At 35.7% G+C, this 17309-nt stretch overlaps 1 protein-coding gene across 1 annotated transcript; it reads right to left on the reverse strand.

Annotated features, from left to right (window-relative positions):
* Window positions 1-865: 865 nt before the first annotated feature.
* Window positions 866-17205, reverse strand: LOC129803095 (tyrosine-protein kinase transmembrane receptor Ror-like). Its single transcript, XM_055849434.1, has 5 exons — window positions 16809-17205; window positions 16526-16732; window positions 9113-10771; window positions 5513-5838; window positions 866-5447 (listed from the first exon to the last, which is right to left on the reverse strand). Exons 1-5 carry the CDS (start codon window positions 16898-16900, stop codon window positions 4825-4827), a joined length of 2907 nt encoding a protein of 968 aa, XP_055705409.1. The 5' UTR covers window positions 16901-17205; the 3' UTR covers window positions 866-4824.
* Between the last annotated feature and the right edge of the window lie 104 nt (window positions 17206-17309).

Below are 17309 nucleotides of genomic sequence, written 5' to 3' on the forward strand. Positions count from 1 at the left end.
TATAGCACTTTCTCACTCTCCTTCTCTACATAGTGAGTCTATATTCGAAGATTTGTAAGGTAGCATATACAATTCACGGTCCGCGACGTCTTTCGCGGATCTGCGCGAGGCGCGAATTTTTTCGCGGATTTTCGCGGGGCACATAATTTTTCGCGAATTTTCTCGGGGCGCAAATTTTTTCGCTGATTTTTACGGGGCGCGAATTTTTCGCGGATTTTCGCAGGGCGTAAAATTTTTCGCAGGTCGAGTATTTTTTCACGAATTTTCGCGGATTTTCACGGGTCGCGTATTTTTTCGCGAATTTTCGCGGGGAGCGAATTTTTTCGCGTATTTTCGCGGGGCGCGTAATTCTTCGCGGAGTTTCGCGGGGCGCGAGCTTTTTCGCGAATTTTCGCAGGGCACGAATTTTTTCGATGATTTTCGTGGGGCTCGAATTTTTTCCCTGATTTTTGCGGGGCGCGAATTTTTCGCGGATTTTCGCGGGGCGCGAATTGTTTCGCTGATTTTCACAGGGCGTGAATTTTTTCTCGGATTTTCGCGGGGCGTGATTTTCTCGGGTCGCTGACAGAGGTTCTCAATTAATGTAAAGTTGAGGCCTCTATCTTTCATAGTTTCCGAGATAATCGACTTTAAAGATTTTCAGGCACTTATGCATTTCTCATCCAATTTTCCTCATTAATAGCGATAATAAGTTACATACAATTTAAACGATATTTGCATTATTTATGTATAAATATCGTTCAAGTTTGCCACAATCCGAATTTGCAACGAAGGAATCACACCTCTATAAGCTGATCTAGGCTTATCACTGGCTTTTTTTCTGGGATGTATTTTTTTATGAATTTTATTACAATAATGACGCGAGTCCTTTCAAGAGATTTATTTTCTTCTCATTTTAAATATTACAATAAATATTCGGGTAGAATGGGTAAAATTACATTTTTTTTAGTGAATCACTAAAACTAAAAACTAAAATATTTGGCTCAAAATTCACCTAAAAAATCCTATAAGAAAAAAGTCCTTAAAAATACTTTTGAAAAATCCTTAAGGAAGTATAGAGAGCTAGAGAATTTTTGGGAAAAAGATTGCTTTACTAATATATAACATTTACATTACAATTAAGTTTTTTCTTTCGCATCATCTCCAGTGACGACTAATAACTAAATTTTCAACAAAAAGACTTCATCATCCACGCCAAGAAGTGCGCTAAGGAATATTGGTCAGTTATTGCTTGCCAAAAAAATGAATACACTCTTCTCTTCTAAAAAACTAAATCTCGGACGGAAAATAAATTTCTATATCGTTGTGCCTTTTTTTCTTGTAAGAATTCTTGGACGCTTCTTTATGAAAATCCTTCTGGAAAATAAAATTTCCCTGAAATGCCTTCTTCAATCCTAAAACTTACAAATTACTACCTACAGTCCTAAATTTTAACGAAACCGTCGCAAGACAAAGTTACTAAACATTCCAGGGATTTTATTTACTTATTTCTAGATATCGTGTCACTGTGAGATTTCCTTTTTTTTTTCTTACAAAGAACCCCTTTGGGTATTTTTTCTTTTTATTTATTTTTTTATAAAAAATGGCTTTACAAAAAAACTGAGATCAATTGGCTATGTTTTTTGTTTTATATAAAAAGCAGAAAAAATATTGGCAGTCTTTTGGAGATTCTTTATTATTTCAAAAATACTGTTGTAAAAATTTACGGTTAAAAAAGTTCCAAGGAAATGCTTTGCAAGGAAAAGACAGTAGGGGAGACTGGGGCAAAAAGTCACATATCGAAAAAGTCAAAATTAAATATCTTCCAAGGTAAAAAAGATAGCGGCTCAAATTTTGTTTCTATAGATAGCCTCCATAGACCTTCTTCAATGTCGTAAGTTTCTTAGAATTCGAACAAGGAATTTAGAAAATAAAAAATATCGAAATTTTTAGCCCTATTTTTGAAATATTTTCCTTGCAGAAGATAACAATTATTACCTACTTATTTTCCAAAATTGATGCACAGGTGAATATTTTCTAAATAATTTGGATTCTTTGAATACGAATCCGCAATCTATTTTAGAATTTCACAAAGGTTCTTTTCTCCAGAAATCCTTTTATTAAAAATGGCCACTTGGGGTAAAAAGTAACAGAAGGTATAGAACAAAAAGTAACAAAAAAGCGAAGTAATTTCTGATGTCTCACGGCGAAAAGAAACGTCATTATCATGTCTCGCTTTTTGTTGTTTGCATTGGTCAAAAGTTTTGCAGTCTTTTGTGTGTTTTTTTCTAAAATAGTTTGAAAAGCGCTTTTCTCGTTTTCTCACTTTTCTCGCAGAGAAAACGGTGTTTTACAAAGTTGTAGATGAATAAATTTTCTATGAAAATATGTCCTCTAGGTATTTTTTCAAATTTACAGAAGCCCGTAATGAAGCGAATCAAAATATGATAATACCCAATGTCTGGTACTATTTGCCCCAGCATTTTTGAGCATAGTCACAAAATTACCTTATAGAAATCGACTCGATAAACGTATTTCCTTACAAAATAGAGGAAAATTACTTTATTAAATAAAATAAATTAAAAGCGGTAAATTTCCTATAAAACTGCGCCAATTAGAAATTTTTGAAGCGTTCGAGTAGCTTGTAAAAAAAAATATCCGTTTATTTTTAAAAAATATTTAAAAATTATTTTAAAAAAATCATTAAATCGTAAAAGAATATTTTCGAGATGTTGAACTGTACTCGTAATTACGTACGAAACAAAAACAATCAAGTTAAGATTAATTATAGCAGTTTCAGGTTATGTTAAGCAAGATTTAGGTTATATTAAACGTAATCTGACAAATCCAAAGCATATTCTATCTACTGTGTAAGAATTTTTTTGAGCAATAATTTAACTCTTTCGCGTCATTAGGGTCATATATGACCCGGGGAATTTTTTTTGACTATTTACATTAATTGAAATCTATCGGTTTGTGCACGACATCATAATAAAAGGATGTAAGATTCTTGGCTAATTTTGTCAAGACTCCAGATATTCAGGAAAAGAAAATATTTGAGATAAAAAATCACTAATTTCGAACTTTGTGAAATGACTTTTGTTTTTCAAAATTTTTTATATTAATTTATTTTTTTTAGCAAAAAGTTCTTTAGAAACACAAAATAGAATATCCAAAGATTGTATATTGCGTATTTTGATATAATAAACTACTCTCAATTTTCCAGAAAAGCTCGTAGAATTTTCCGGGTCATATATGACCCTATTGTCGGCAAGGGTAAAAGTTTAGGAAAGTGTTGTGGCGCCAACAATGTAGTTGGGACAGTTGGGACATTGTTTTTCTTTGTGAAATCCAGAAGGAAAATATCTTGCTTCTGGACATTTCATCTTATATCTGATGAATTATGACATATTTTGCAATATTTTAGAGTATTCTGCAAGCGTCCCATATTGTGCAATTGTATTGTGTGTGAATAAATATGTGGATAAGTTTATTTTTGCCAAATACCTTTCAAAATTGTGTGACAGAGAGTGTTCAAGGGATTACACAGGAAGATTTCTTGAACACCAGTAGGAGAATTCTGTAACGATATGATAATGTCATATGACAAATTTTGGTGGTGATTTTGGGAGCAGGAAAACACTAAAGGCCAGGGGAAATTAAATCACTATTGCAAAGAGCTCTGTAAAGCTTTAGGTAACTAATATGAATTGCATTTTCGAATAGTTTTCTCAATTTTAATACATAAAAATTCTAAATTTGTCATATGACAATGTCATACTGTTACAGAATTCCCCTACAGGAGTACAGTGTTCATCAAAACAATCCAGCTTACCATGGTTTTGGCCAAATTAATAACTTCAAGAAAAAAAAAACTCTTAAAAACCCGTGATATAGATTTTGAAAATGGTATGTACACTTCCCTTGAGGACAATAGGGTCATATATGACCCGGAGTTTTCCGAGTTTTCACGCAATGGAAAATTTTTTCCTCTCAGAACTACTATATTTGACCATAAAGCATTAGGAAAAACTCAATTTTACATGAATTCACTTGCTGAATAAAAGTCTGACGCGAAAGAGTTAAACGCGAAGGAAAAAACTAAACACATTCCTTTTATTTCAAATGTATCGATTTCTAACCTCAAAATCATGCATAATTTGAAGGTTATGTTCAGAATACTCTGACATTGGTCTTTTGTTTCTAATCTAAATTTAAATATGAAATTTAGGCTCGTGGGGATTTTCCATGTTTTTTTTCTTTGTTTTGAATGGGTGGGATCATCGGAAGTGATATTCGAAAAGGTAGGAAATATTCATACATAACCTCAACTTCTGCAATAACCTTTCAGTAAAATAAGGGAATCTGTCCTCATTTGGTAATAAAGAATTTTAACTTCGATCAAAAATCTAAAGACTAAAGAATTTTTAGTTATTACTATTTCATTAAAAAAATACAAACGGATTTTAAATAAATCCAAAAAAGTATTCTATTATTCGAATTGGAGATTATTCTCTCTAATGAGCTTTTAAACTTTAAAAAAATCATGCTTCATTTTTGAAATATTAAGGTCCGTTATTGCAAATGAACAATTGCTGCAATTGCTCTACATTACAACTCTTTGAAATTTGTCCAATTTTTTGGCACTCGAAGCAAATCAATTATTGGGATATAAACCTTGCATTTCCTGCCAAAGCATTTCCTCCAGAGCCATTCAAGTGTCAATAACAATATTAAAAAAGAACATACCGATATGTCGTAAGGGGTCCAGGTTGTTCCTGGAGTAAGTCTTTCGTGGAGTTAATTGCGAATCTTTGGGATAAAATGGGTAAAATGATACTTATATTAAAATTGCGGATAAGGCGGTGGAAGGCGCTTTGACGGGGATACCATTAGAATTGCATCCCTATCTGCACTCTTCACACTCGCCACACTACTCTTCCTTCCAGTGGCCGGTGCCACTTCCATGTCCGGATCACTCTTTCGTGTCCTCTCGCTGGATTCCGTACCACTGTTTAGTCTCTGTCTGTGATGGTGATGATGGTGCTTATCCTTGCTTCCCTTTGACCTTCTCTGAGGCTCATGGAGTTGTTCATCGGACGATGCAAAAGCAGCTCCCGGAACTCCGCCCATTGACAAATTGGAATTGCTAGCATTGGATAAACGAGACTTACTGTGATGATGATGATGACTGAAACTGCCTTCACGTTCCCTCTCCAGTGACTGATGATGGTGATGGTGATGATGATGATGACCACGCTCCAAGGATGAAGATGACACCATGTGATTGCCACTGGTACTGTTACTCCTCTCTTTCACCGGAATCTCCTGATCATTCTTCCCCAGAGAATGCTGACTAGAGGATGACGGTGTGACAACCTGCCCACGAGGATTCGACGTTGAAATACTAAAAGTTGATCCTTTGCGGCTACCTCCCCCAAAACTTGATGAATTTTCAGCCTGTTCGTCTGCTTTCCCCAAAAAGAAGACAACCCGTAAGACAAAAAACACAAAATCCCCTTTTGAAACATACTTCTCTTCCTGGCCTGGTACCAGATCTTCAGACGATGACCAATCTCTGGAAACGAAGGACGCCTAACGGCCTGCTCATGCCAACACTCCACCATGAGTGAGTAAACGGGACTAGGACAAGCTTCCGGACAGGGAAGCAATTGCCTAGCTCTCACCATGCTGATCACCTCTTGATTGCTGTAGCCATAATAAGGTTGCAGGCCATAGCTGTAAATTTCCCACAAAACAACTCCGAAAGACCACACATCGCTCTCAGTCGTGAATTTTCCATAAAGAATGGACTCAGATGGCATCCAACGTACCGGAAGCAGAGATTTTGACTGAACTCTGGAATGCGATATAATCATTGAACCCTTTTTACCATTTTTTTTACCAACTGTAAAATTAAACGCCTGGCAAGTTGACCTTTTTATATGGAGCTACATATTTGAAGCCAATTCCTAAATTGATCTCGGATTCAGGTCACAGTGTTCCGAGGAAAAAAATGTATTTAAATAAAAATTTAGTATATTTATCCCTCCATACGGAAAGGTATCTTATAATACGGGAAAACTTCTCACTTTTTTGTTATTTACTGTAACTGTCGCGAGTGCAAAAAAACTCCCATATAAATTTAAATCGAAATATGAGAAAGTGGCTTCAAATTTCAGGCAACTTGCCAGGAGGTTATGTAAAATACTTCGCGCAATACTCAAACATTTTTTATGCTTTTATTAAAGGATCTGATTTACAACAAAAAAAGAGGTATATACAAGATTCCCCAGAAAAGCTATGCAAGCCATTGTGAGGAGATCTCGGCCTCGGGACAGACCTAGGACAAGGTGGCTGAATCAAATTCAGGATCTTGCATGGGAGCGCCTTGGGATCGAACTCGAACATCTTCCTGAAGTGGCGGAGGACCGACAAATGTGGGCTGTTAACCTTGGTGTCATGGGCCCGCGACCCCAATAGGGATAAGCGGTTGAAAATGAATGAAGAGGTATATACCAAAAGCGTTGATTATCGATTTTAATGGAAATAATTTAATTAAAATTTATTAGAATATAACTCAAAATTGTTCAAAAATTCATTCCTTTATTGAGAAACCGTTATCAATTGTCCGAAAAACGCGTCGCAAAACCCTAAAAACGGAAGAATTTCATCGCTAAACTCGAGAAACCAGAAACCCAAGTCCCGCTAAGTCAGTCAAAATGGGAATGATTTACTCCTTGCTCGTCCTGAATCATATCCGAAACTTAAAGAAATTTCTAGTGCCACTTCCGAATTTGATAATGCTAATTTAATCAAATCGTTTGATCGATAGGCCCTTCACAGTGGTTAATCTTTGAAATTCGTAAATTCAATGTTGAATTTCTATCGGTCATTGATTTTGGACGATATATCCGAAAATAAAAGAAATCGCTGGAGCCTTTTTGAGAAAACATGAAAGAAATGACGTTTTCGCACTCATGTGAGAAACTCACAAATATCAGAATATGCCCCCACGCCCCCAGCACTCACAAATACGCCTGAAAACAGGATTTTCAAAACGTGATCCTGGGATTTAGATGCCTTTTTAAATCGAGATTAATAACCGGGAACAAAAATTGAATAAACCGTGGTTCCGAAATTTTCGGTATCCCTAAATCTTCTGGATTCCGGGGTTTTCGGAATTCGAGTTCTTCAGGTTCCCAGAAGTTTCGAGATGATCTTTGGCTTAACCAAGTAGTTCCCGCCTCGTCGTTAGAATCAGAAAAGGAAATAGGGATATACAAGGGGTCCCGGTATTATACATATTTTCGGTACCGAGAAAAAGCGCGCGAAATGACTTGCATACAGAAAAATTGGATATTTTCAGGAGATTTCTATTGAATAAGTTAGGGGGAAGTGGGGCACCTTTGAAATTGGGATATTTCACCTATTTTTAAATAAAATTGAACCTTATCGTGATATAATTTAGCTGCACAAACAAATTGAGAAGTTAAATTACATTATGATGGCTCAGTTCCACTTAAATATAGAAAAAAAATCCCAATTTCAAAGGTACCCCGCTTTTAACCCTCTAACGGTGTTTTCTTTAATATGCGAAAAAAAGGTCTAAAACAATGTTTTCTAGGATAATTATGATCCAATAAAGTCGAAAAAACCATCCATCCTTCATAATCTCTTTTATTTTAGGTGCTAGGTGAGAAAATATAAAAATTTTTTGAAACTCTTTTTGCTTCTAAAATTCACAGTTTTGGTTTTTTTAATTTTTTAAAATAAAATATACAAAGTAGAATAACATATCTTTCAGTAAAAAATAAATTTATTTTAGTCAGATAACTTTAAATCGGTATTTTTATGGAAATTGGAAATGAGGTTTTTTGCACAAATATTTTTTGTTGCTTTTTCTCTGACCTGTCACACAAAACTGGGAATAGCAACAAAACGAAGAGTCAAAATGAGTTCAAACTTTCAAGAGATGTTTATAAGACTATTACCGAGGACACTTATAGCACTTTTAAATAAATAAAACCTTTAAAAATGCTATATTTGATCTTGTAATTTAATCGTAATGGTATATATTTCTAGATGTATGTTTCGAAGTACAACACCCTGAAAATACCTGCAAAAGAATCACATCTTGAATAATCATTTTAGGGTTTATCAGACATCACAAGTTTTGTTTGCACTTCTTTTATTCCCGATTATGGACTGTATTATATTATTTAATAAAACATATAATTAATTTTTCTAATTGATACGGCGAAATTTCAACAATTTCGGCAAAGAAATGAAGATATTTGTCAGAAGTTACGTGTCGTTAAGTGTGGAAAATCTTGAAATTTTGGTTTTAGCTAAGACAATTTTAGTTCCAGAAAATACTTCGCGTTAGAATATGAAATCTTGATCTTGGAAATATTTGACAGCTTGAAATTTTGATCTTGATCTTGGTCTCAGAATTGAGGCCAATGTTTGTGAAAAAGGTACAAAACTTTACGAACTTGTTTGTGGGTTATATGATTCACGACCATTTCGTAAGTCTGCCATAGGATTTCACAAACATTTACGAACAATTTTACAAAATATTTTTTTCTTTGTAGTAGCAAGAAAATTACATAAGAGCATTTACATAATCCCATCATTGGCATAATTCCGATATGCATAATACCGGGACCCCCTGTATCCGCTGAAATAAAATGACTATTGACCACGCCTATTCTTGTCTAGATTGTCCCTATCTCTAATTCGAATTCTTATCTGCTGTACCGTAAGATTAAAATAAATTTTAAGCAAGAACAAAATTTTTAAAAAAAGGCGTTACAAATCAAAATGTTGAAACAAATTCTGTAAGATGCGTGGCCTATTTTTTAGGGGCTTCCGTGAGCTACTTTAAACAAAAGTACAGGGTGGTTTCTATGGAGAACATTTATAGAATCGCCTGTTTAACAAATATTTACAAAAGTGGACTCTTAAATAAAATATTTGTAATTGTTTTTGGATAATAGGGGCATTGTATGGGTTAGGGTAAAATAAATAAACTTTTTAATAGAATAGCGATTTAGGAAATATTATTGTAGGTCATCGGAGAATCAAGACCTCAAAAATGTGAACCAGGAAAATTAGTAAAGACACTTACCGATAATAGTCCGAACTGTAGATGTCGCGACTGAGCCCAAAGTCTGAAATTTTAACTGTTAATCCATCGCCTACTAAGCAATTTCGTGCCGCCAAATCTCTGTGAACGTAGTGATGTCCTGCCAAGTATTCCATTCCATCGCAAATCTGCATGGCAATGCTCAAAAATTGCACCTGTGACAGACTCTTTCCCTCATTCGGACTGTTCCCAATGAGAAATTCATGCAGATCGCCCTGAGTCATGTACTCAAACAGCATACAGAGGGGCTCCTCTTTGAGTACAACGCCCAGAATACAGACGATATTGTCATGCCTGAGATCACTTATCAATTCAATTTCACGCTTAAAGTCCCCTTGAGTTTTTGCCGAGGCATTTTCCTTGAGAGCTTTAACAGCCACAAAGATCTTCTCGCCATTATTTTGTGTCAGTTCACCTTTGTAGACCTTCCCGAAGGCTCCCTCTCCCAATTCTTCCACAAATTTCACATCCTGAAGCGTGTACTGAGGTACACGGAGAACTGAGGCTCCCCTGGACACTGGAGGACGCTGATGAGGAGGAGCCGGAATGATACCACCGCCAGGTACTCCACCACTGACATTTGGCAGCAAAGAAGCCATTTCCATTGGGCTATTCAGGCGAGAATTGCCATAGATATTTTTGTCGGCATTTGGAAGATTGATATTCTGGATATTTGTCATTCCCCGCTTCTTCCACTTCCTGCAACAAACCAGGCACACCACGCAGAGGATTCCCATGGCCAGCGAGACAAATGAGATAATGACATATAGCCACATCCTTTCAGAACAACGAGGAATCTTGCAGGATTCAATGACTTTGTCCAGTGAAATATTGTCTACATAACACCAAGGCTCAGGATGAACACCTCCCGGATTGCGACAGTAATTCTGACCAACGAGTTCCGGGAAATCTGCAATTTCTTTCATAAGCTTAGCCCATTTGAGGCAAGGTCGCCCAGAAGCCGAAGTTGCCACTGTTCCCCGATACTTTTCCCCATTTTCCCAGAAACATGTCTCTTCCGGAACAACATCCACTGCAATTCCCAACGACATACAATCACTATCATCCGGAAGATCTGTACACTCTTCCAACTGCAGAAGTTTCCCAATTGCTGGATGTCTCTTGGCAATGGCATATTCCTTCTGACACAATTCATTCTCCAGCAATTCACATTCTTCCCGGCAAATCCTCCTTAAATTCTCACTATTCCTCGTCGGAGGATATTGCCTTGAACTGTACTCACTCACTTTTGGCCCTCCAAAATCCTTCCTCCGAACATTCTTTGTTCTCGCATCCACGGTCACGTCAAATGACTCCCGCCTCCTCCTAAGACGATCACTAACAGCAGCTGCAGTCACCATCTGCCCAGAAAATTCTTCCTCATCAATCGCTGGAGTTACAGCTCCGGAAAAATATACCATTAGCTTGGGCGTTGTTGTTGGAGGACGCTTTGTGATTGACGTTATCGACTGCAGACGTTTCTTCTTGTGCGAATTCCTCTGGAAATTTCTCTGGTTGGCCTCAAAAGTCGCCTTGGCAGCAAAATACTGATGATTGGACAGAACGGGGCTCCGACAAGTCGGCAAAATACTGTAGCAGAGCGATGGTAGAGCGTATACTCTACAATTGGGATTCATATCCCTGGAAAATTGTTAATGTTGTTATTTAACCGACTAATTTAGAGGAATAGAAAAATGTTAAAAATACAAATGTCGAGTTTTTGGATATAAAAGGAGAATGAGCAAAACCAAAACGGCCCAAATTTTCGCCATTGAAAGCTTATTATGCCACCCCTGTAGCCGATCGGCCGCAAAGTTTCACAGTAACAGAAAATTCCCTAGAATTTGTCTTCTATTTTTCCGCGAGTTTCCGTGGAAATAAACGCTAATATTCCGCTTGGAATTCTGCGGATTTATCAGCTTTTTTTCGCGTGGATTTCCTGGAAAAAAAAGTCCGAGGAATTTTCTTGCAACATATCTGAGAGCATTCCCTGGAAATTGATTCAAAATTTCCTTTGAATGTTCCGAGTATATTTTCTGATATCTTTCCGACCAAGACTCCATGGAAGTAAACGCGAAAACTCCGCAATTATTTTTCGCCCTAACGCTATAATTCTTGCGAGCTAGACATACTCAAATGAACGATATGGTAGCAATATTTTAAATTCAAAAGTAGAACAAAATTGAGTGTTCGTCTGATAGATGAACACTCTCCAAGTTCTAAGCTGCCAATTAGCATTGATCGTTCATATTTGTGGATGTTTTTTTCTGGAAATTCTCTATGAAAGTTCCACGAAATTTTTAATCAATTTTTGGAATTATTTTGAAGAAAAATAATATTTTAAAAAAAACCACTGGAAAAGTCGTGGAATTCCATAATATTAAACCACGGAAGTCTCTAAGGCCGTTGAATGGAAATTTCCTCGGAGAATTTCGTGGAAATAAAGAGGATTTTTCCAAATTTTTAAAGGGCTGACTGCCGATTATACGCTAATAATCCATAGGAAAAGATGTGGAAATATTCGTCAGAGAATAGTCCATGGAAACTCGCGGACATTTCTTATTAGACGGTCCTATACAGAGTTCCGCAAACGTCCATGGAACGCTACGAAGAAATTTAGCGTCAAATTCCATCTCGGAAGCTTACGCGGATTTTGAGCGGTAAAATCAGCGGACATGGCAGAAAAGCTGCTGGAAATCCAATGGAATCGCTGCGGCCGTTGACTATAAGGATTCTACCATTGAATAGGTATTGGAAAATTTACGGTAATTGCCTCAACACCCTGGAGAAATTTATGACCATATTGAGGAGTTTTTCTTATATAAACATAAGGAATTTGCTTCAATATGGGCATACATTTCTCTAGTATGTAGAGGCCTTAACTGTACCAAACTTCGACCAGCTTACAATATCGGCCACTTCTTTTGTTGCTCAAATATCCATAAATTCTTAGTTTTTGCATACTCTTCTAGGCTCTAGAGATTATACAGTGTAAAAACAAAAAAAAATGTTGCTTCGACGAAAGAGATGATGTGAAAAAGACTTTGGAAGAATTGTGAAAGGCCAAGGATCTATGAGAATCAAGGTGGCCGAAAAATTACCCAAAGCTATGTCGGTATATTTTTGTTCATTTTAAAATGTATTGAGAATAATTTTAGAGATAACAAAGACGATAAACTATCTACAAGATTCCAAACAACACTCCTTAAAAACTAACAAAAAATCAATTTTTATCAAAAAGTATATTACATTACAAACTTAAGACTTTGGCGCTTGCATGCAGCCATGCCGAAATTTGGTACAGTTACACTTTGCACTCTGCTGTTCGTGAGATTTTCATTAATTCTAGCACTTATTGATAGTGTTCGCCGATCCGGTCTACCATGTCAAAGTATATAGGGATATGTTATGTACCAAGTAAGGTACAATGATCCTCAAAAGGATTCTTGTAGTTTCAGTAATAGTCAATGAAATGCTAATATATGTATTTCGTCAAAAAACGGCTAAAAGTTGAAAAAGTTATCTGAAGGTGCAATTCCAAAATCGATTTATGCCCAAATCTATTCTAAATTTATCTGGCTAAAATAATCCACTTCGATTTTGTTCATTATTTTTATTAAAATACTTTTTTTTCGCTATAATCTTCCTAAGAACGCATGATTTATGTTATAAAATTGCATATAATGATCTTTCTAAAGCTTTATTATAGAAGTTTTTGGCTAAAAATTATCCAATTTTTTGGGAGTTAAAGATAAAATGACCGAGATCTTCAAGATGGTATGGTTGCCATTTTGGTTTGACGTTTCTATCCGACATTTTGAATAACTGTCAAAAAAAATCTCATCCTATTGAGCTGAAATTTTAGTAGGGGAAACTGGGGTACCACCAAACACTTTTGAAAGATGCGATTTTGACTGAATTTCCTAAGAAAACTGTGAATTTTAGAAAAATGTTGCTTACCCCATGTTATAGCCTCGGGTATAGGCTGCATATTAATGTATACAAGGATGATGTGAAGCACTTCAATTTTCCGTAAAAAGGAAAATTGTATCACCATGCATTTTTCGCTTTTTTCCAACCACCCGGGGCACCACCAAACACTTTCTGGGGCACCAAAAAACACCTGTTTTTCTCACCCATTGAAGTTATTTTGGGCATTCACCACAACTCTTAATTATAAAGAAGGTATTGAAAATGTAAATAATTCTCAAAAAAGCACTGCAGAATTTAGAACGAGTGACTAAAATAGCGAAAAACTAAAGCACTGCACATCGAACATATTTTTCAATGGATTTTTCATCATTTTGACAACATTCGACTTCTGACTGGAAAGCAGCGCCACTAAAATCGTGGCAAACACTATACCTAAAGTTCAAATTTTGCGCGCTCTTCTGATTATTTGTAATAAAATCGAGAAATAATTCGTCAATCTTTGATTAAAATAATTTAAGAATCATTAAGAATCATTTAATGCAAAATTGGGTTCTTGAAACTATATTTCTCCTGAGTCTTGAATGAAAATCCCATGAATGGATATAAATTTCTGAAATCGAACAAAGAGGGAGATGAAGAGTAAGAAAGATAAGAGGAAAAATTTTGCCATTCAAGCTACGCTTGCGACATCTGCAATTGTGAGAAATTTGCCAGTTTGTTGGTGCCCCAAACACTGTTTTATGATGGATTTTATATTCTTTTAAAAAAATGTGAACATTAATTTCTTTAGTAGATACATAAATATTATCCCAAAATATGTAGGAAAGTACTGGTGTAGTTAAATTTGATGTTACTTATTTCAGTTTTATTTTCCAGGTAGATATATAAATGACTAAAATTATCAAAATCTCACAATTTTGCGAAAAAAAATTCTCATTTCTAAACTACTTGAACTATGTGGATCATTCTTTCTCTGGACAAGCATCCCTATAGTATCTATGATTTCATGTAAGTCTCATTCTCTGAAATCTTATACCTATTTAAAAAATCGCAGTGTTTGGTGGTACCCCTGTTTAGTGGTGCCCCAGTTTCCCCTATGTTCTAGCTGATGTGAAGACCTTTTCAGAACATATATAAAATACGACCTAGGTCAAGCGATTGTCTGGATACAGGGGTTCCAAGTTAAAAATTTTGACATTTTCATGAAATGATAACTTTGGCTATCGCTAGTATCGATTCGACACTATCGAATCTCTAGTATCGTTAGATCCAAATGATGAAATGAAATGAGTGTCGGCTCTTCACGAATTATCGCCTCGTTATTGTGACACTTTGGGACAGTGAAATATAACCTCACTCTCGCTTGTTTTATTTTGCAATCGGAATTATTACTGTGATTTTATTGCTTTAAAAATTAAAAAAATGAACCCAGAAAATATTTTTCATGGAAAGTGTGATTTTGGGGAAAATAAACATTCATTTTGAACCAGAAGACGCAAAAATCGCGAGATGAAAATTACTCTTTGAAGCTTCCGGAAGATGTGTAAGCATAAAAAGGTCATTTATGTAAAAATCTATTTATTTACATGTATCTTTTCTGTTTGCCTTGCATTTTTGCAAAATAACTGACCCTCGAAGCATGTTGCACTAATGATTTTGAGGAAATGGTTCCAGGAATTTCAAGAACGATATCCTTCTCTGTTCCTTCAGTACGCGGATTCTTTTTGGATTGTGGTCTTTAATAGCTCTCAGGGAAGGGCAGAAGGTTCAAAAGAAAGGTAACGAATCTGTGGTCATCTCCGACAACAAATGAGCTTCTGTTGAATATGTTCCATTTGGCTACAATGGATCTATAAGCAACTTTTTCGTCAACTTCCTGGACACTGCCTCAAATGTTTCAGCATTCATTACCGTGAATGCCAGCTGCTTCTTCTGATGAGCCTTTCTAAATCGACGGAAGGATAATTTTGTAGTTCATTGAACTCGGTCAACATAATACAATTTTTCGCATTCAATTTGGCCAAGATAATTTCAAGAAATTCCATATTTTATGGTAAGGCCAACATGAATAAAATTTCACAAAACTGTATTTTTTTAATAAAAAAATTAATAAAGATAAATTAAAAGTTTAGAACAATTATATACATACTAAAAAAATGTAAAATGTTCATTAAATTTCCCTTCGAGAGTGCAAATCGACAGCTCTAGAGTTGTCGATAAATTAGTGGCGAGAATTATCGACACTAGCGATAAAAAATGCAAGTTATCATCTCGATCGCCAATAATCGACACTCGACACTAGCGATGCATTGCAATGGGACAGTTATCATTTCACCCGTTTCACCCTGTTCTTGGTTTTTCTCCTATACGTCACAATTTTCTTTAATTATTTTTTTTGCTGTTTTGTCTCATATTATCAAATTTACATCCGGTTCTAGTGTACAGAACTTTATAAATGAGCATCCGTTGGAAAGGTAGGTAGTTGTGCTTCAACTTGAAAATGATTTGATATTTTTTCAAAAAATCCTTGGGGGCAGAAAAACAAAATCTAACTAAAATTTCTCAAAAATGACCTAAGAAAGCAACTTTTGAAGAATCATATAAACTAAACTAAACTAAATATTTATGTACTCTCTTCAGCACACAATAGACTTCACTTAGGACTACATTTTTGCCATAGAAGACATCCTGCTCCGATACCTCTAAATGCCTTATTTTTTGATTTTGCATATTGTAATTATCTTTTGGAACTTTGGATAACCAAAGGAAAATATGCATCCTCTGGGAAATCTTTGTTGATTTTCCAAGGAGTGATAATTCTTTTTAACTTTATTTTCGGTAATTCTTGAATGATATAGGGTAAGTGTGCCAAATTTCGGCATAGTTGCATGCAAGCGACAAAGTCTCGATTTTGAAATATAATATTTTTAATATAAATTGAATATTTTTGTTACTCTTATATAAGGAGTGTTGCTTGGAACCTTGCAGACAGTTTATCATTTTTATTTTCTCTAAAATCATTCTTAATATACATTTTAAAATGAATAAAAATGTAGATATAGCATTGGTGGCCTATTCCGGCCACCTTCATTCTCATAGTTCCTTGCCCTTCCAGAATTCTTTCAGTGTCTTTTTCAGATTATCTTGCTCGTCGAAGCGACATTTTTTTGTTATTTTTTTTGCATTGTACAATCTCAAGAGTATCCAAAAACTAAAAATTCATGGAAATTCGAGGAACAAAAAATATGGCCGAAATTGCAAGCTGGCCGGAATTTGGCACACTTACCCTACCAATTACCCACAAAAATTGGCCAAGTCTAATCCCTTGGGACATTTTGGACTAGTTCCCATAGCCCTCATACTTTTTTGCCCATTCTCCTTTACTACTTGCGGAAATATTTTTCGCACAGTAATACTACAGAAAATATTAAAATGCATAAAATTAAAATAATAGGCACTTACTTAGATTCCTTGATGACTCCATAAGCTGACTTTAAACGCTCCTCAATGGTATCAATGTTGACTCCGGGGGTGACAAAGACCGTTTGATTCATAAGATAAGCCTCGCATGTCTTGCCCTGATAAACTTGGCAAATGGGCAATGTGGGTCGCCCCAGGATATCCCTCGGCGCCCGTGACTCACCACCCATTCCCCATGGTCGGAAATCTCTGTGAAAATGCACGAAAATTCACCGGGAATTAGTCATAATTTCGGGTGCGAAAGGGTGAGTGAACTTTTAATTACCTGGCACTTGTACCCCCAACCCCTAAGTAATCCCCAGGGATGTGTAGTACAATTAAAACACTTGTAACACAAATTAAAAAACTACTTTGCATTTTCTTGGCAATTTTTCTCAAAGGAAATAAATGATTTTCCGTGGGAAATGTCTCTGTTTACAAAATTAGAGACAAAACATGTTTGTCGCCATGTTTATCCATTTCAATCACATCAATTTTCACAGGGAAATTGTACGAAAAACCAGTGGATTCCAGTGGAAAAGTGAGGAAATGGGTTTATTCTTGCGATTTCACAAGTTTTTTGTGGGATTTTTGGGGTATTTTTGTGAAAAAAACAGACGCGGTTTTCACTCCCTAATTTTTGTTTCTCCCACCCTCAGTCACTTTTGCTCTCACTCGCTGCGACGTAGGGGTGATTGTCACAATCCGGCGAACTGCTAGAATTCAAATTTCACGAAAATATTACATTTCTGATTTAAAAATGTTAAAAATAAATTTTATATTAATA

This window comes from Phlebotomus papatasi, chromosome 2, assembly GCF_024763615.1.
Source record: "Phlebotomus papatasi isolate M1 chromosome 2, Ppap_2.1, whole genome shotgun sequence".
In the NCBI taxonomy this organism is placed as follows: Eukaryota; Metazoa; Arthropoda; class Insecta; order Diptera; family Psychodidae; genus Phlebotomus; species Phlebotomus papatasi.